Source organism: Bos grunniens, chromosome 16, assembly GCF_055505025.1.
Source record: "Bos grunniens cultivar Pamir isolate PY7600 chromosome 16, Bosgru_T2T1.0, whole genome shotgun sequence".
In the NCBI taxonomy this organism is placed as follows: Eukaryota; Metazoa; Chordata; class Mammalia; order Artiodactyla; family Bovidae; genus Bos; species Bos grunniens.
Window position 1 is genome coordinate 20,616,083 of NC_141180.1, and position 20,139 is coordinate 20,636,221.

The window sequence follows — 20,139 nt, forward strand, 5'->3', positions numbered from 1 at the left end:
CCGAGTGGTTCTTGAGACTGCAACCCGAGGCCACTTGCAGGCGCCGCCTAGCCGACTGGGGCCTCGCTGCCAGGCAGCAGTCTATTCTGGGTGATCGTGGTTGCAAAGAAGTTGAAGCCAGGCCTTGAAATGGCCACTGTCAATCACCTAGTTACTTTCGTTCGGCTCCGGTGGCCCACCTGAGGGCTACGAAGTACGGGCTCCCACTGGTGCCCTGTCCCGTGTCTGCAGATCAACTTCCTGCCAACCTGTTAAATGAAACCGGGCAACCGTCTCACCGGGAGCTTGAGTTAGCCAGGGGAAGTCAGCCCTGGGCCTGGCTTCGCTACAAAGGGAAATGAAACAGAGCAGCAAGCAATCAGCAGGTTTCCACAGCTGGAGAAGGTAATGGGCTCCAAACTGGAGATACTTCCATTTTGGAAACTCCCCGAGAGTCATGGAAAAACCACGAGGTCTCAAGTCAATGTAATCACAGCCTGTTGAAAACAAGCTAGACTGAGTACTGAATGCACTTTCTGGGCCTAAATTTGCAACTTTGAAATGCTGTGACTGAACAGCTTCTCAAGACACCGCTGGCATTAGACCTCTGGGCCTCTTTCCTGGGCCTCTCTTCTCCGTAACATGAGCATGTAACAAGCTTGCTAGATTTCCCAAGTACTTACTGCATTTTTTTCAAAGATCACCTGAGTTATTGAAGCCACTGACCTAAGAGCCATCTTGTCCTAGAAAAAAACTGGTGAATTCATGCTGATAAAATGACTAGTATTTACCCTGATTTCTTAAATAATAATAATAATTCAAATTTTAAGACTGTGGAAATAATTCTCTACTGGTAACTTTCATGGAGGGTTAACTGATAATATTTGAGATTCGATTTTGAGTTTGCATTTCACAGCATAAATAAAGCAGGTCTCTTGGAAGTTCTTGGACAATTTGATTTCAAGACATCTTTTTCCTAAAAGACTCAACGTTTTTTTTCAACCTAAGTCAGTCTCAGGTAGAAACAATGAATCCAAACACCAGTTGTAGGTAAGCCTCTATTTTCAGTAAATTTGCTATTTCATTCTCAGTGCTTGGAGACCCCTGGTTGTAAAGCTAGGAGCAATATCTCATGGATGATGGAGACATCTAGTGGCTCTTGTGAAAACTACAGGCATCTGTGTTTCCTTAGCAAGTAAACAATCCTGCTCTAGAATAGTCCAAGAACCACTGGCTTTGGCACTGCCCTGAAGCTTGTTAGAAATGCAAACTCAGGCCCCAAACCTACTCAATCAGAATACGCATTTTAGCAAACACTTTCAAAGAGCAAATGGGCACATAACACCTTTACTGAGGTCATCTGGATGGAACCTAGCTTTGCAATAGACAACCTCTCCACCTGCTGCAGGCCATCAAGAGCAATACCTGCCTTGAAAACAATCTTTACAACTGTTAACTTCATTCTCTTATTTCCTGGGACTTATAAAGCAGCTTATCTTACAAAACTCACCCATGCTAAATCAGTGGTTATGACCATACTTGTCTCTATTTTATAAAATGAGAGCTGCTAAAAATCATTTTTATAAGAAATACACTGGGTAAAAATAAGCCCATAATATTAATAGAACCACTCCTTCGCTACTCCCAGCTGCCTTTTTAGGCTTCCATACTGGTCTTTCTGGAATGCTTGAGAAGAAAACTAAGCCTGAAATCTCACCTAGAAAAGGATCGTATAAGGTGAGTCAGTAAGGAGCATGTTCTAGGCTTCAGCCTCCCTTTTGTATTCAAGCACAAGTGACTAAAACTGGCATAAACAAAAATGCTACAAATCAAGTCAAAATCTTGAGAACTCTACTCAGTTGTCTGGTTGAGGTTTATGATGTTGCATTTCCATTGCAAAATTTAGAAGTCTGGTGTCCCAAGAATCACTATCAGGACCTGGTCTTGTCTTCCAGGCCTCTATGGTAATGTGCTGACAAGTTCTTCGGGATTAATAATTCTTTAAAGAAGCTGCAAGAATGGAGTTAAGTATTAAATAAAAAGCACCTAAGAGTTATCCTACTGAAAATCTTGGTTCTGTCACAACCTAATAGGCAACTTCTGAAGGCTGAGAAGTGTAAAGAGAAGAAGTAAAGTGTAATAAGAAGTGTAAAGGTCTTATCTGTCGTTGATTCTGTGAAACAACCCCTGTGGAAGTTTATGCAGATGCAGAAGATGTAATCTTCTGTCCCCTAACAAAAATGGAAATCTGAATTGAAAACGATATACCGTGAACCAGCAAGTGGGGTGGGGGGATAATAAGAGGAAAACATGATACGCTGGTACTTATTAAAATCTTTATTCATTGTCTTTTTTTTTCAGAATTGAAACCCATAGAACACATTAGAAATTTAGGTGCATATCTGTCTTGTTTGATGTCTTACCAAGCACAACCTCTATTTGTGCAAGAGCTCTGAGAGGAAATCCTTGGCAGATTAGAACCGAGGGTCGTGGTTCTTAACACCTCTCTCTTAAGCAAATAAATTACTTCCTGGTAAATTATTCCCAGATTCCCCCCCTAAACATTTTGTATTTTTGAGTAACACCTTAGTTCCTTAAAAACCTGTGGCAGTATAGTATCCAGCCCCCACCTTTTCAACCCAGACTTGAGGAGTGGAAGGGAGGAAAACTGGCCCTCCCCTGCTGTATAGCAGTCTTACGAGGCGGGTCTATCTGCCTCGGGCACCGGCCCTGGCTAGCACAGTAGGTGTTTCCTGAATGGTTGGTCTTTATGTCACTTAGGTTCACGCTCAGAGACTGAGAACCTTTTACTAGCTTCAGGTTCTTCAGCAACATAAGTCAGTGTTTCCCTGTGTGAAAATAAATATTTTCTTGTTAGAATACATATATGACTATATACATACATATACCTTGACTCATGTTTCCTGAAGCCCAAGCTCACAAAACGACAGATGCTGTTTACCACCATTTGAGGTGTGGTCATGGACTGGTCAAATGAGAATATGGAAGCTGTGGAGAAGAGAGGGTGAAGGAACACGGTGGATACGAGGGGAAGGCCAAAAGCCTCTTTTTTTTTTTTTTTTAAAAGAAAAGATGGATTTCTTTGGAAGAACATGCGGCTTTCAGGTGACACTGAAATTTTGCCATGTAGAGGATTCATCTTGCCCAAAACAGTATACAATGGATGTACCTGAATTCTCCCATTTCCTTATTACATTTCATTTCACATATTAATCCTGAGAGCAAATACAGAGAAATGCCTTCTTAATATATTATTAAGCAATACTCTGAGCAAGTCAGATCCTGTCTATTAATTTGTTTTGCACAGAAAATTATTTACCCCAAACTAATAATATACCTTCATATTAAAGAAAAATTTTAGGATGAAACCTCTATACCCATATTCCCTCAAACTCTGGAATAAATATATTTAAAAAGTAGGAGGAGGAGTGCAGAAATGCTACTCAGTTCTGATTTTCTTAGCTTTATAATATTGAAATGTATCCATGTTTATCTTTAGATGTTAGCTAGGCATACCCAACTTAAGACTAACCAAAAACCCTTCCAATGACCTGTCTGATTGTAACAACCCTCAATTCTAAAAGATAAACCATAAAAAGGACAGTGTTAGAAAACTTTAAAAAACAATATGTACCTCTTTTTTGAATCAGAATATAGTGTTTATGAATTTTAGGACTAAGAGCTTATGGTTGGTTTTCTCCGAGATTTACCTAAACACACTTTTCCCAGCCTAATCCAATATTGACTTAGAACATAAATTTATATTCTAAGCATCAGTTCACACCACTCTCTCAGCACAATTCTAACTTTAACCACTATACATCTGAACACTTTTTAAGATCATATTAAAATAGGAGAATGAAGCAGTGTTTGGAAAAAAGAATGAGACGCTTTCAAAGCAGCCTTCCCTCCTGCATTTTTCCTCAACAGATCTTCTGCCTTCAGCATTATGAATAAAGTTCCCAAGTTTGAGAACAGTTCTTACTCATTCCACTGGGGCATACCAAAGAACAATATCACGTGTTTGAAAGAATTAGTTCAACTAACATTTACCAAGCACAGCAGCTGACTACCTTCTTACTGGCTCCCTGATGCTTTGAGGTGAGCACCATCCAAGCCCTTCTCAAGCTCAAATGTGTACTCCCTGGACGCACACAGTACACGACTTTAAAACTGAAATCAGCGCCTCTTCCTGTTAATACTAGCTCAGTGTTTTGTGCTGATACGTCTTCTTAAATCCATTTTAAATAATAACTAAGCCCATTCTGTGTACATCTCCAAATGTACAAACTAAGTACAAAAGCATCCTAATTTCATGTTAAAGTAGTTACTGGGTACTCAGTTGACTTTCAATTTGAGAAAATTAGAGCATAAATTCTAAACCACTTTTGAAAGGGCGGTTACCTAAAATTGGTCTCCAGTGGCTGGCAGTAGATTTGTTCAACCACACTGTTTAAATATTAGTCTTTGCTTCACAGAAGTCAAAACCCAAAGAGTCCCCAGACAAAATGCAGGAGAGAAGCTTCCAGCTCTGAGGACGCACAAGTGGACTCACCAGGCCAGCTCTCCTCGCCCTATATTTTAATGCCACTGGTTACATGTCAAAATCACTTTGCCAGAACACACAACTTAGCCTGTTTTAGCAAACTGATATTTCAAAGTGCTAATAGAAGACAGAAGAACAATACTACCTCATGGGTTCAGAACAATATTAAATGATGAAAACAGGGTATGACATAAATCAAAATCTTAAGGCTCTTCCTGGAACCACCTTAATTTTAAGGCTCAGAAGGCTTAAAATCTTTGTTTTTAGCCTTCTGCGTGGCCCAAATCACTAGACAGGTCCAGCCACCAGCAGGATGTGAACTATTAGCTACAGGAGTAAGCTGGCTTTTCTCCAAGAAAGGCACAAATAGGATTGCCAGTCTCTCGGGAACAACAGCTTTAACAACTAAATACCTTGAAGACAAAAGTGAAAATTCATTTTGGAAATCAGGATGGCAGAGATCGCAGGCAACCGGACTCTTACCCAAGATGTTATCTTCAGTTTGCTTTGTTAATCTGCAAAGGATTTGCCTGTTTGGGGCAAAAAAGAAAGTAAACCTCTATAACAGAATTGTGCTTGGGTTGTAACAGCAGGTTCTCTACAGACAATTTTTTTGGGTTAATTTGGACATAACCATGAGAATGCAAATCTTACTTAGGTACAAGTCATGCTTGCTTTTATATATGTTAAGAACTTAAATACAGGGGAACCTGTTTTTCACTAATTCAATCACTTCCTTGATTCTGGTTCTACCAAGCAGGTCTCTCTCTCTCTCCTTCCCTCCTTTAAGAATCATCAAAAGCACTACCACCTTCTTACTTAAAAGCCCAAACATCCTTCCTGCTTTTGTCCTTCCTTCTAATTCTACCTTAACAGCATAGTCCCTACTACTTTGGCTCAACAGAATGCCAGGTTCCTTGCTGCCACTCCCCAGGAAGCAGTAAAATCCCCAATTTGACTAATCCTGGAAAAAAGGACTCAAGAGACTGCAAAGTGTTTTTGGAAGATCCACAAGTGTGGAGAAAGGACTATAAGGATGAACTCCAAATACACACTCCAGAACCAACCACAGCATTAACCTAGTTGAATGTCACACCTCTCTTCATCCTTTGGCATGAGAAATTAAGACTGACCAACTGTGCTGCCCACTGCTAGGATGGGCAAACGCCGAGGAAGTCTGAAGGTGGTTCAGCAGGTACGGTTCCATGGTCTGAAGCTTGTAAGTCTTTGCTTTAGCTTCTACCACAGCAAACACCAAAGAAATCCAAGGCCACCCTATCCCCTATTACCAGAACACGCTGCTGGCCATTTCCAATCCATCTCATACCATCTGGAATTGATTGTGCTGTTTCTCTATCTTTGTAAAAAGCAGTTTCACTTATTTTGTGGAGAACTATAAGTGCGAGAGAGGCATCCTGTCTTCCACCAACACAGTGTCCATCCCAAACTGGTCAGTGCACTGCTTGACGGTGGCCAGGACGCTCAGGAGCCGCTGCTCCACAGCGTCCAGGTGTGGGTCAGAGAGCACTGGGGAGATGGGGTCGTGGGCCATGGCGGACTTTAAGGCAGACTTCAGCACACCATTCTTCAAGGAGTTCAGTCTGTTCCAGGTGGACACACGAATGCTGGGAGAAATAAGTTTTAGAACAGGTTACATAAAGCCTCTCACTGTCAAATGGAGACTGAAGCCTGCTTGACAGACAAATGTAAAGAAGTAATTATGTAAAATATCTCAACTAGAAAAGCCATTTCTGTTCTAGAAGCAGCTCTACATTATGAGTGACATTACCACATTTTGATATTTCCTTCTTAGTAACTAATAAGAGATACACACAATATTTACACATGTTCACTGCAGTGCTCTTTTTAACAGGAAAAATGTGAATCTGAATGTCTGAGAACTGAGAAATAGTTAAATAAACTATGGTTCATCCATTCAATGAAAAACCATGCAGCCATTTAAAGCAGTTACGAAAATTCAGTGGCATGAGGAAATGCCCATATAATATTGAATCAGGGGGGAAAGTTGGAAGGAAACTGTTTTACTCCAAATCTGTGGGGAAAGAAAATGTGTGTATAAGCACACACACAAACATACACACACGGTTAGAATGAAGTACTAGAGTGTTAACAGAAGGTATCTTTACATTTTAGCAAGTAATTTAAATTTCCTTTTTATGTTTCTGAATTAAAAATTCTAGCATTAATCTTACAAAGAGAAAAAGTTTAAGGGTATCTATTTTTTTAAATTATTTTTTGCCTAAAGCGGATCTTTTGTTTATTTGAGAAGAAAAGTACGAACTCCCCTGTAGGTAATGCAAGAACTACTAGGCATGCGTTAAGGCCTGACTCTGCATGAGGCCGGCAGCCTGTTCTGCAGCCATCTGAACAGGAAGAAAATAAGGATCTTTGGCTAAAGCATGGAAGGGATGGACAAGCACACAGGCAGTGTGGTTTTCCAATTCTGAAAAATATGAGTGCCTAGAGCATCAGAATTTCTCCTGCATGACAAAAGTATCACTTGACTTCCTTTCACCTCCAAATCCACTTTTCATGTATGCCCTGCTCTTGTGGACAGAGGTCCTCTAATTATCTCTTCTCTTAGGCTTTCTCAGTATAGGATGCTGGAGGGAGATGCTTCTGGCTGCTGTACAGGCCAGGAGTGTTCAGGGAAGGTCATCCAATGAAGCTCTTCCCTGGCCACACTCCCAGAGTAGACAGGTCCTCCATGACACTGCAGCTTCAGCCTGGCTTGGCAGTAACTTTCCTAAGGCCCTCTTGACATGGAAACCAGAGCCCCAAGGCCACGCACCCATGCTGGTACCCTTATTCCCTTCGCTGGCCCACAAATAAGCCTTGCCTGTAGCCTGGAGGGTTTCTACTGAGTCATGGCTCTCTGTGTACAGGCCACGTCCTGCGGATTGCCTGTTCCTTGCCTGCACTCTGCAGGGTTGCTTCCTGCACGCCCAGCATCTGCAAACTAGTGCACTTCTCTGCTAGCAAGTGGGCTGAACTATACCTTCTCCACTGAGGACCAAACCCAGCCTTGGGGCGGAGGTGGGGGTGGGGGGTCTCTTCCAAATTGGTTACTCTGCCTCGGCCCTATTTGTGTATCAGAGGGTTTAACCGTCCTTTATATTAAACTTTCCCGTTGAACACACCATGTCTTTTCTGTCTTCTAACTGCACCAGACTGATAGTACTGATTAACACAAAGACATCTTCCTTCACAGATGCAGGTTCTGACTGGATGTATCACTGCTTCCCAGTATTAATGAAGATAATTTAGGGTAGCCTAGGTAACACTTTCTGCAGAATCCTGTTGTTATTTAAGAAAAAGAGAAAGAAAAGAAAAGTAAAACAGACCAGCTGCCAGAAGGGGCAGTCTCATGCAATCAGTGTCTCTCTGGGAGTTGACCAGTAGTATCCAAGCAAGGTAGGTCCAAGCTGATTCTTGGTGCTCACGCTTTAAAGTCGTACTGGCAATGCTGATCTGAAACGGAGCTCCTTAGAGCCCAGTCTTTATCTCATTTTTTTTATTTACTTTTGAATTTCTTTGTTCTCTAACATAGACTTTCAAAAAATCAATTACTAAATACCTAGGGAGGGCTTCCCTGGTGGCTTAGAGGGTAAAGCATCTGCCTACAATGCAGGAGACCCAGGTTCAATCCCTGGGTCGGGAAGATCCCCTGGAGAAGGAAATGGCAACCCACTCCAGTATTCTTGCCTGGAAAATCCCATGGACCGAGGAGCCTCGTAGGCTACAGTCTATGGGGTTGTAAAGAGCTGGATATGACTGAGCGACAACACATAAATACCTAGGGAGATAGCTATTTTTGGTTACACAACTTCTGACTGAGATAAGCAAACCACACTGGGTTGTGGTGGTGAGAGGAAGGTGAACATAGCAGAGCAACTAGGGGCAGGGCCTGCACTGGATTCTGTAGGGGAGCAGGGACTATATTCTGATATTAAAACAAACTGATATACATCATTAAAGAAACTGATAATTTCTATTCATATAAAACTCAAAATGCTGTCTAAGCCTTGTTGTAGAAATCCTTCCCTGATCCCCTACATACCAGGATCTCCAGGGGGTTCTGGGTTAGAAAAGTACGAAAAGCACGCAGGCAAATGCATTTGATAAAGTAACTTACATGCAACACTGATAGAGAGGGGCGAGAATGCTTCTCTCATCCAGCGAGGGGTTCCCAAAGCTGAAAATTAAATAAAAACTTAGTGAATTAAATGAAAGCACCAGTTCCCTTCTTAGCATCAAAGTAAGAACAAATTCTATAAGAAACCCAAATGTGATCCTAGATAATTTTACGCCCACACAGCTCAAATCACTTAAATTAGAAATAAACAGGGTATGACCGATTAGACACAGGATTCCTAACAGCCTGCACTGCAGCGCTGAACAACAGATACACTCCTTTACCAGGGTCCTTTCTCCTGCCGGGACACTGCAAGGTGCTGGAGCATGACCGTTGTGACGAAGTGTGAAGTCCACAGACGGAGGGAGAATCTGAAGACCCCCACACTTGAGAAAGTTTTATGGGTGCTCAGAGAAATAAAGGCTATTCATATTAGGTTCTCACAAACAAGTAGAAAGTCATTTCCTGTAAAATGAAGTTATACTTGTTCTACTCCAAAATTACCAATAAGAAAAGACTTAGATTATCCTATTCCCTACAGCAAAGAATATGGTCAGATTTAAATTGGAAAAAACTGCTCACAGAGGCTGAGAAAATGGTGATTGGAAGCATATATAAAAATGCCTTAAGCAGTAATTCAGAGTTAGAAAAGAACTGATTCTGGAATAACTGTCAACCGTCCACTCTTTTCCTAGAAGCTCACCTTAATAGCTGGAGGGTCTGATAGCCCTCAGCGCAGTGCAGGCCCTCGAATAAAAAATGGCAAAGGCAATTATTTCCATGTATATTTCCACAGCACACATGATCACTTTTACAAGTAAGGATAAAGGTATTCAGGAACTGAAAATACAGTGTAAATGAAAATGAAAGACGGCACTGGCCACTTCCTGCTGGCCTCGCACTCTCTGTAACTGTCACTACCCTCCATGGAACATGAGGGGCCTGGTGCTCAGTATGAGGTGGTGGCCTGCTTAGTAAACGCTGCCCAAGCATTCTCTGCTGAGGATCCATGGCTCAGCTTATTCTCAGCAACCGACATTAACAGTTAGTGACCTAGAGTCTGGACAGTTCTGGCTCCAAGGAAGTATTCTATTTAGCAAACACTTATTAAGTATAACTAAAAGTGTGGCACTTAACTGGGTACCATGGGGAATGCAGAGTGCAAACTGAAAATACAACGTGCTCTTCAAATAGCTCAGATCTAAATAAGGACATTTCATTTATTCAAAATTAATAAAATTGTCTTATTCAAGATAGTGACTTGTCTTTATAATCACTAAACAACTGCTCTCCTACTCATAATAGAAAAAATCTGGGCCTAGACTGCCATAAAAATAGCAAAAACACCCTATCAAGTAAATTAATTTTTTAAACTGCATGACCCTTTAGATACTATATATTTAACAGTAACTAAATTTCATGTTCTGTTAACTATGTATTTCTCAAGATTCTAAACATCCTAGTCAAGAAAGAATGATATAAGTAGCAATAAATACAAGACTTTGGTTTCCAGTTGTCCATGAAGAGAATGAGAATCTTTGACTCCTTGGAAAAAATGACTTTTCCATTTTTATTAAAGTCTTAGACCCCTGAGGGTGAAAGGAGTATAAGCTCTGAACAAGCTGGAAGGATGGGTGCCCATGGCAAAGACCCTGAGTGGGAACAGGAAGGATGCCCTCTGTTGAGTCTGTTCTGGAGGTTTCCCAGGACATCCTAGACAGCATCCTTCTTGTATATACAAGACCCCTAATACAAGGAGATCCAACCAGTCCATCCTAAAGGAGATCAGTCCTGGGTGTTCTTTGGAAGGAATGATCCTAAAGCTGAAACTCCAGTACTTTGGCCACCTCATGTGAAGAGTTGGATCTTTGGAAAAGACTCTGATGCTGGGAGGGATTGGGGGCAGGAGGAGAAGGGGATGACAGAGGATGAGATGGCTGGATGGCATCACCGCCTAAATGGACATGAGTCTGAGTGAACTGCGGGAGTTGGTGATGGACAGGGAGGCCTGGCATGCTGTGATTCATGCGGTCGCAAAGAGTCGGACACGACTGAGCGACTGAACTGAACTGAACTGAATGGAGAGGGAGAAAGTCCTGCTGGTCCTACCTTTTGGCATTATCAAGAAGGATGAGCATACTAGCGCCTTCATCGTCTTGGAAACTCTCATAGTGATGGCGGTCAGCATTGCCAATCAGGTAATCAAAGACAGCTGTATCAATGATGTCCAAGAGGCGCGGGCCGGAGTCATAGGGAGATGTTTTCTTCACAGCATCGCAGTAGCTCTCATCATACTCCCACCTGAAGGCAAGCAGCACGGGGGGTGTTTACTGAGTGTCAGCACCGCATGTAGCATTGTTTAAAATACAGAGAAGACAAAGTCCCAGACTAGCAGGTTTCCCCTGAACCATCCATAGTCCTTTTTATTTGTGGACAGAACCCCTGGCTCCTACACAGGGTCAGCACCTGATTAGGTATGGGAGAGAATAAAGTAATGGCTCACAGGAGCATTTACCTGGCCAATTTGCCCTCTCGGTAAGTCCTGCCCCATGGGTGTCGGTGTTTCTGTAAAGGCCACACATCTGGAAGCCAAAGCGTGACAGACCCCTCCATCGTGTCTCCGTCAGCACAGGCTGGCTCTGTTTCTCGGCAGTAATAACACTTCCCATAGAAACAAGTATTATTTCCTAAAGGAGAGAATGGAACCAAATACTTTAAGAGAAAAAGGATGACTCCAAATTCTCTGCAAACAATGCAGAAGAGAGCAGCTCTATGTGAAAACAAAGATCCTGAACTGATTTCAAAATCTTTATTTTTTGTATAGGAAATAAAAGCACATGGTATAAAAAAAAAATTCAAAAGGATATACATGAAAAGATAACTCTCTGTTTCCCTCTCTGCCCTGTCTACCCAATCCCCTCCCAGAAGTCAACTACTGTCACAAGTATCTTTCTGAACTCACTTTAAGTAATGGCCTCTTCTCCTTTGACAGGACTGACATTTTGGCCAGAATGCCACGGGGAGGGAGAGAGGGCACAATGGCCCAGGACTTTGGTTTACATACTGGTTGGGGAGTGGGGTCTTGAGCAAATGAGTAAACAGACTGAGGATAATGGGAACCAGTTTTCTAATAGATAGATAAGGGAGTTTAACACATACAAAGGGAGAAGGCCAGAGTAAATCCTTCGCTGTTGAATTATAACTGAGGATACTGGTTTAAACAGATGGTTTAATACACAGAGATATAGAAGAAGACAAAATACCAATGTTTGTGTGTGTATATCTATGCATAGATATACACACACATGTATATATATCACATATGTTTTCTACCTCTGCCCCTCTAGAAAATCTAGAAACAGTGACACTCAGGTAGTAATGAACACACCTAGCACTCATATATTAGTTTCTAAATATTGTTTTGGTGCTAAATTAAAAATAACCAGGGTTCCCTGGAGAAACAGATGATCCAAGGGCAGGAGCAGAGAAAGTACAACATCAGTCTGGGTCATATTGCTATGCCAGCCATAAGGAAGCACTCAGAGAATGATGGGAACATTCCAAATGACAGGAGACAGTTTGTAGGGATTCCCCCTCGCCAAATCTGTGACAGTTTGATAATAGTAACATTGTTACTGAGTAAATTAAGAGCCTGCATGCTCATAGTTTTATAAATAAATAAGTAAATAAAAGTGAGGCAAGGTAAGGGGAGGTCTACTCGTCAACAGAATGGCAACCAGTAAGTCTAGAAGACTTAGCAAATCACCATTTGACAACTATCACAGTAGTAACTGATGTGGGCAAGAATTATCAATGAATGCTAAAACTTCCGGGCAAAAGTTTGGTGAGGATATAATGTTTATCCAGCTTTGAGTTTCTCCCTACAAAGTACTCAGTAATTACTTAGTGAAAGTGAAAGTGAAGTCGTGTCCGACTCTTTGCAACCCCATGGACAGTGGCCTGCACCAGGCTCCTCCGTCCACGGGATTTTCTAGGCAAGAGTACTGGAGTGGGTTGCCGTTTCCTTCTCCAGGGAATCTTCCCAACCCAGGGATCGAACCCAGGTCTCCTGCACTGTAGACAGACACTTTACCATCTGAGCCACCAGGGAAGTCCCAGTAATTACTTATTAGTAAGTATAAAACACTGGAGAAACCTTGCAGACACTCACCACCTTCATCAAGTGATGAGTTAACATCACAGGTAATGGGACCAACATCATGTGCCTCCTGATACTATGCACCGAGAAGTGAACAATAGCACTTTGTTGGCATTTTCACTAAAGTCTTTAAATCATAATGAAACATGAACATCAGAGATGTTCCAGAAAGTAACCAGCCTGCACTCTTCAAAAACCTCAAGGTCTTGAAAAACAAGAAGAGTGAGAAACTGTTTCAGCCTGATGGAGGCTAAAAAAGACATAATAACTGAATGCAACTGAATACAATATCCTAGATTAAATCTTGGATGTTCACAGGCCATTACACAGACACATGGCAAAATCTGAATAGGGTCTATGTGATTAGTGATATTGGATCAGTGTTAATCTCCTGATTTTGATGGTTGAACGATGTTGTGTACAGAAGTGCCCTGGAAGTTGCGATATACTCACTCAAGTCTTAAGGGAGCATATAATGCAGTAATAGATATTCATGTCTGCAACCTGTTCTCAACCAATTCAGAAGTATTAACAATTGGGAATCTGGGGGCGGACTCCAGATCATTTTCTGCAACTTTTATGTAAACATAGAATTATTTCAAAATAAAAACTTAAGGTAGGTAATGTTTTCTTTGCCCTCCACCTCTATGAAATATAACCATTAAATGAGCTAATTTCCTATACCTATAAAACCTCACATACTATTTTAACAACTGTTTATGTCATTAAAAATAAACATGTATAGGGGTCCTTGAAGAGACAAACTTATTAGTATTTCCACCCTCTGGCCTAGTACACACTAAATAGAAACTAATCCACTATACACTCCCCTCCCCTAAAGTTGACTCTATCACTCTCGATTACTTCAAAACCTCTGCCAGATAAAAAGAGATTTGAACACTAATTGAAAGAAACATCATCCTTATAATGTTTAAAATTATAATATAAACTTAAAAGTTTAATTTGACCCATCAAAAATACCAATGGGTCTTTTATGGGGTAACTAGATATGACAATTTTAAAGGTCACAAGAAAAAATATAAATAAGAACTGTTAGAAAACTGTTAAAATAACTGCAAAGAGAAGGGACTAGATTTATCAGATATCAAAAAATAGTATAATGTCTCATAATTAAAACATAGACCAGCTGAAGAACAGATATAATGTCCGACGGAACAGAACAGAAAGTCTAGAAACTAAAGCTAAATAAGCTGAAGAAAATATATTACAGGGGAAAAATAAGAGAGTCTTTAATAAATGCTACTGGGGCAACTGATAGCCATCTAGGGGAAAAAATAACAGTGGAGCCATACTTCATTATCGCTCCAACAATATCAAAACCTTAATGTGAAAAATAAAACTACAGAAGTACTAAAAAAAAAAAAAAAAATTCTTCCATAATGTTGGAGTGAGCAAGGCATAACTACGATTCAAAATCAGAAAAATCTATCAGAAAAGATGGATTGATACACTGAAAACAAAAAATTTCTATAAAGCATGTGTAAAGCAATTATCCTTCAATTAAAAAATAAATTTAAAAAATTCTATAAATCAAAAAAAAAAGAAAAGAAAAAACTAAGCAAAGTCAAAAGAAATTAAAGAATTGGGGAAAACATTTATATCTCATATCACAAAGAGCTATTATCCTTCCTAAGTATGAACTCTTGTAAATCACGAGGACCAATGACAGAGTTAAAAATGACTGAGGATATGCAAAGACAAAGACAATACAAATGGCTCTTAAACAAATAAAAAGATGCTACATGTGAAACAAACAGAACCCGAAGTTTGGTAATATGTTGTTGGTGAAGCTAGGGGAGAGGCATTCTCATGCATCATTGCTGAGAAGGTAAACTGGTTAAACATCTATGTAAAAATATATGTGCCCTTGACCAGCACTTCCACTTCCAGATATAGTTGATCATGCATGAAATATGTACAAGGTAATTCTGGGCAACACTGGTTGTAAAAACAAAATATCATAACTTTTAGGTCCAACAAGGGACTGGTTAAATGAACTATGGTGCATCCATGCAATGGAGCACGTTGTAACTGGTAAAACAAAAAAAGAATGAAAAAGCTCTTTACATGAAATAACAGATTTCCAAGATGTATTACATAAAAGAATAAGATGCAGAAGCATGTACAGTGTGATACATATTGTATAAAATGGTAGAGTTAGATAAAAATATATATTCATATTTCATACAAAAAGGACATAAAAAGAAATTACTAATAGAGATTGCCACTGTAAGTAGGGAGAAGGAATGGTTGGATGAAAGTTTTTTCATTGTACTCCTTTGGTATTTTTAAAAAATTGTGAGTTGTGGGAATATATTATTGATAAAAAAAAAAAACACAAAAGAAAACAAAACATTGCTTGGTGTACGAAACTTGCTATCTATGTGATGAAATCCAAACTCCTGAGCTTGGTAAATAAGACCCTTTATAACTGAATGAAGTCAGGTGTACAGTCTAGGGGTGTGATCTCAGGTTTGCGGGTTCAAAATATAGACTATATACAGTCATTAGACTGCAAGACATTATGCATGTAATTTGACTTCTCTAAACTTCCTCAATAAAATGGAGATAATAGTTCTTCAACCCACCACTGGGTTGTGAGTGAGTGAGATAATCTCCAGTAGTGCCCAGCACAGTGCCTGACACACTGTCAGAGACCAGTCAATGCCAGCTATTTACTATGAATAATACCTTTCCAGATTTCAATATTCTGGTTTTATGGCCATGAACCTGAGGTTCTCAATCTTTCATTATTCCTGGATGCACCAATTTTAAAAAACTAGTTTTCTGATGACCTTAATCTCCATGCTCTCCTGGGACGAACTACCACTTATGATGGTAAAATCTGTACTTCCAGCCACACTTCTTTCCTAAGCTGCAGACTTTAGATTCTAAATGATTAGTTAACATTTACTCCTGGATATTCCTGTCAAGGTAAGATTCTGCACCCAATATCAGTGAGTGTGGGTTTTCCCCCACCACCAAGCAATTCCTGGACACTGGTGAGGTCACAAGTTAATTTTAATATTATCTACCCAGAGGTAGCATCAGACTCCACAGGTTAAGGGCTCAGTTCCATAAGCCTTCCACTTTAGGTGACAATCGCAAGTGTAGGTTGTCACCTGTGCTTCCTACCAACTGGCTATAAACCAGGGGTTCCTATTAGCCCGTTAGGGTTTAATCTGCTAGGGTAAAGAATATATAATGGGGAGAAGACAGTCTCTTCAATAAATGGTGTTGGGAAAACTGGAAAGCCAGATGCAAAAGAATGAAACTGGACAACTATTTTATAACATACACTAAAATGAACTCCAGATGGATTCAAGACTTGAACTTAAGACCTGAAGCCATAAAACTCCTAGAAGAAAACATAAGCAGTAAGCTCCTTGACACTGGTCTTGGCAATTATTTTTTCGATTTCACACCAAAAGCAAAGGCAACGAAAGTAAAAATAAACAAGTGGACTACATCAAACCAAAAAGCTTCTGTACAGCAAAGGAAACCATCAACAAAACAGGCAACCTACTGAATGGTAGAAAATATTTGCAAATCATGTATCTGACTAGGGGTTATAACTCAACAGCAAAAAGTAATCCAACGAAAAAAGAAGGAGAAGCTCTGAATAGACATTTTCCCAAAGAAGACAAACAAGTGGCCAACAGAGACATGAAAAGATGCTCAACATTATTAATCACGAGGGAAACGAAAACAATGAGATACTAACTCATACCTGTTAGAATGGCTATCATTAAAGAGACCAGAAATAACCAGTGTTGGTAAGGCTGTAGAGAAAACCTTTGTGCATCACTGGTGGGAATGTAAACTGGTACAACTACTATGGAGTAACAGTATGGAAGTTACTCAAAAAATTAATAATTAAGAGAACTACCATATGATCCAGCAATTCTACATCTAGGTACTTAGTATCTGAAGAGAATGAAAACACTCATTCAAAGAACTATCTGCAGCATTATTTATAATACCTAAGATATGGAAAAAGCAAGAGAGTTCCAGAAAAACATCTATTTCTGCTTTACTGACTATGCCAAAGCCTTTGACTGTGTGGATCACAATAAACTGTGGAAAATTCTGAAAGAGATGGGAATACCAGACCACCTGACCTGCCTCTTGAGAAACCTATATGCAGGTCAGGAAGCAACAGTTAGAACTGGACATGGAACAACAGACTGGTTCCAAATAGGAAAAGGAGTACGTCAAGGCTGTATATTGTCACCCTGCTTATTTAACTTATATGCAGAGTACATCATGACAAACGCAGGGCTGGAAGAAGCACAAGCTGGAATCAAGATTGCCAGGAGAAATATCAATAACCTCAGATATGCAGATGACATGACCCTTATGGCAGAAAGTGAAGAGGAACTAAAAAGCCTCTTGATGAAAGTGAAAGAGAAGAGTGAAAAAGTTGGCTTACAGCTCAACATTCAGAAAACTAAGATCGGCATCTGGTCCCATCACTTCATGGCAAATAGATGGGGAAACAGTGGAAACAGTGTCAGACTTTATTTTTGGGGGCTCCAAAATCACTGCAGATGGTGACTACAGCCATGAAATTAAAAGATGCTTACTCCTTGGAAGGAAAGTTATGACTAACCTAGATAGCATATTCAAAAGCAGAGACATTACTTTGCCAACAAAGGTCTGTCTAGTCAAGGCTATGGTTGTTCCAGTGGTCATGTATAGATGTGGGAGTTGGACTGTGAAGAAAGCTGAGCACCAAAGAATTGATGCTTTTGAACTGTGGTGTTAGAGAAGACTCTTGAGAGTCCCTTGGACTGTAAGGAGATCCAACCAGTCCATCCTAAAGGAGATCAGTCCTGGGTGTTCATTGGAAGGAATGATGCTAAAGCTGAAACTCCAATATTTTGGTCACCTCATGCGAAGAGTTGACTCACTGGAAAAGACCCTGATGCTGGGAGGGATTGGGGGCAGGAGGAAAAGGGGACGACAGAGGATGAGATGGTTGGATGGCATCACCGACTTGATGGACATGAGTTTGGGTAAACTCCGGTAGTTGGTGATGGACAGGGAGGCTGGTGTGCTGCGATTCATGGGGTAGCGAAGAGTAGGACATGACTGAGCAACTGAACTGAACCAAAGATATGGAAGCCCTGGAGAAGGAAATGGTAACCCACTCCAGTATTCTTGCCTGGAGAATCCCATGGACAGAGGAGCATGGTGGGCTACACAGTCCATGGGGTCTCAAGAGTCGGACACGACTTAGCAACTAAACCACCACCACCACCAAGATATGGAAACAGCCTAAGTACTCATAAACATATGAATGGATAAAGAAAAGAAATGTGGTATATATATGTGTGTGTGTAATGGAATATTATTAAGCCATAAAAAAAAAGAATAAAATCTTGCCATTTGCAACAACAATGATGGCCCTTGAAGGCATTATGCCAAGTGAAATAAGATAAGAGAAAAATAAATCCTGTATGATCTCACTTAAGAATCTAAAATAAAACAAAACAAAGAAAACAAGCTCAGGGATAGTTGAGAACAGATGGATGGTTGCCAGAAGCTGAGGGTGGGGGGTGGGAGGAGTGAGTGAAGGACATCAAAAGGTACAAACTTCCAGTTATAAAATAAATAAGTCATCAGGATGTAATATACAGCATGGTGATTATAGTAAACTGCCGGGAGCCGGTGAGGCATTCCACTCGTGACAAAGGTCATGAGGAAAGAGGCTCGGCATACGCAAAGGCGGGATCGAGCCTCAGGAGTCCCCCCGGATATTGTCGAGCATCTACCCCCCAAAAAACCAGAGTCTGCCTACTTTATTGCTTTGTGCTCTCACCTCTGACTTTACTGGGGGCTGTCCCCTACCACCATCTCGCTCTCTCTGTCAAAGAATTAACTTACAGCTCCAATTAATAAAGTTCCTGGGCAATTAGGAGTGTTTAAATCCAAACCCCTCAGATAGCTCTCTAACTCGCCTGACAAGTTTACCGGGACTCCTAGAGCCATGCATACGATTGTTTACAGTCTCCCAGCCTCGAGAGGCATGGGAAGCTTAAGATATTCAAATAGCTTAGAGCCTCTCAGAGTTAGAAACTGTCAGAATAAAACTAGTAAAGGATTTCATTGATGAACCAATGTTTGTTGCCAAGTTTTCACATCCCCTGAATTGTATCCTTGAATATGTATTAATTAATAGTTGGTATGTAGAAAAAATAAGTAGTGGCCTTGGTGTTAGTAACTTTAGACCCTTAAGGTAATAAATTCTTTTCTTTGTTGTAAACCCATTACACATCCGCCCTATAGGAATGCAATTTTATTTTTTAAGATGGCGCCAAACCTTAAAATAATTACTCTTAGAGAAAATAAGTCTTTGTTGATAAGTCCTTGTCAAGAGTCATAAAATGTTAATAGGCCTTCTGGCCAGAAGATGATGTAAATCACCTAAACCATTTGTATACGATAAATTTGCAGGAAAGAAATCCTGGTTTTTGATAAGGGTCAAGGACTGCTGACTTCGCATCCCCTATTATCCTCTATGTGTAACTTAGGGTATAAAAGCCCCTGTTAAAAATAAAGCTACGGGCCTTGCTCACCAACGCTTGGTCTCCCCATGTCATTCTTCCCTTTAACTTCCGGCTGAAGTCTCCATCTGGAGCGCGGATATCCTCTGCGACCATTTATTTGCCTGGGCTTCTAAGACCCACTCAAGAAGGTGTCTAAGGTGGGGCACCTTCCGCTATTCGAGAGGGCGCCTGCGGCCTACCTAAGTGGTGCAAACTTCTTGTCTTGAAGTTTTATTGGTCTCCCGCATAAACCAAGCTACTCAGCCTCTTTTCTCCACTGAATTTTCCTACTGAGCTATCTTCATTCTATTACTCTTTATATCTTTGATAAATATGTAAATAGTCGCTGACTCCGTCTCCCCTTCGAATACCCTGGATCAGCCGGGGATGGTCCCAGGCAGTAAACAATACTGTACTGCATATTTGAAAGTTGCTAAGTGAGCAGATCTCAAAAGTTCTCCTCACAAGAAACACAAAAAATTCTGTACCTATATATGGTGATGTTTGTTAACTAGACTTATTGTGGCAATCATTTCACAAAATACACAAATACTGAATAATTATGCTGTACATCCGAAACTAACATAATGTTGTATGTCAATTATGCCTCAATTAAAAAAGCTTTTGCTAGGACAGCTCCTAGGTGTCGAGAAACCAGTTTACTTCCTAGATTACTGGCTTATTACAATGGAGAGCAAGCAGCAGC

General features: G+C 40.5%; 1 protein-coding gene across 6 annotated transcripts in view; it reads right to left on the minus strand.

Annotated features, from left to right (window-relative positions):
- Window positions 1-2,301: 2,301 nt before the first annotated feature.
- Window positions 2,302-20,139, minus strand: part of FAM20B (FAM20B glycosaminoglycan xylosylkinase) — a 45,277-nt gene continuing 27,439 nt past the window's right edge. For all 6 annotated transcript variants that reach the window (XM_086343632.1, XM_086343627.1, XM_086343630.1 and 3 more), the window contains 4 exons: window positions 11,218-11,389; window positions 10,812-11,003; window positions 8,703-8,762; window positions 2,302-6,171 (listed from right to left, as the gene is read on the minus strand). In XM_086343632.1, coding sequence (XP_086199758.1) covers window positions 5,940-6,171; window positions 8,703-8,762; window positions 10,812-11,003; window positions 11,218-11,389 — 656 coding nt within the window. In that variant the 3' untranslated portion in view covers window positions 2,302-5,939. The remainder of the gene's footprint in view (window positions 6,172-8,702; window positions 8,763-10,811; window positions 11,004-11,217; window positions 11,390-20,139) is intronic.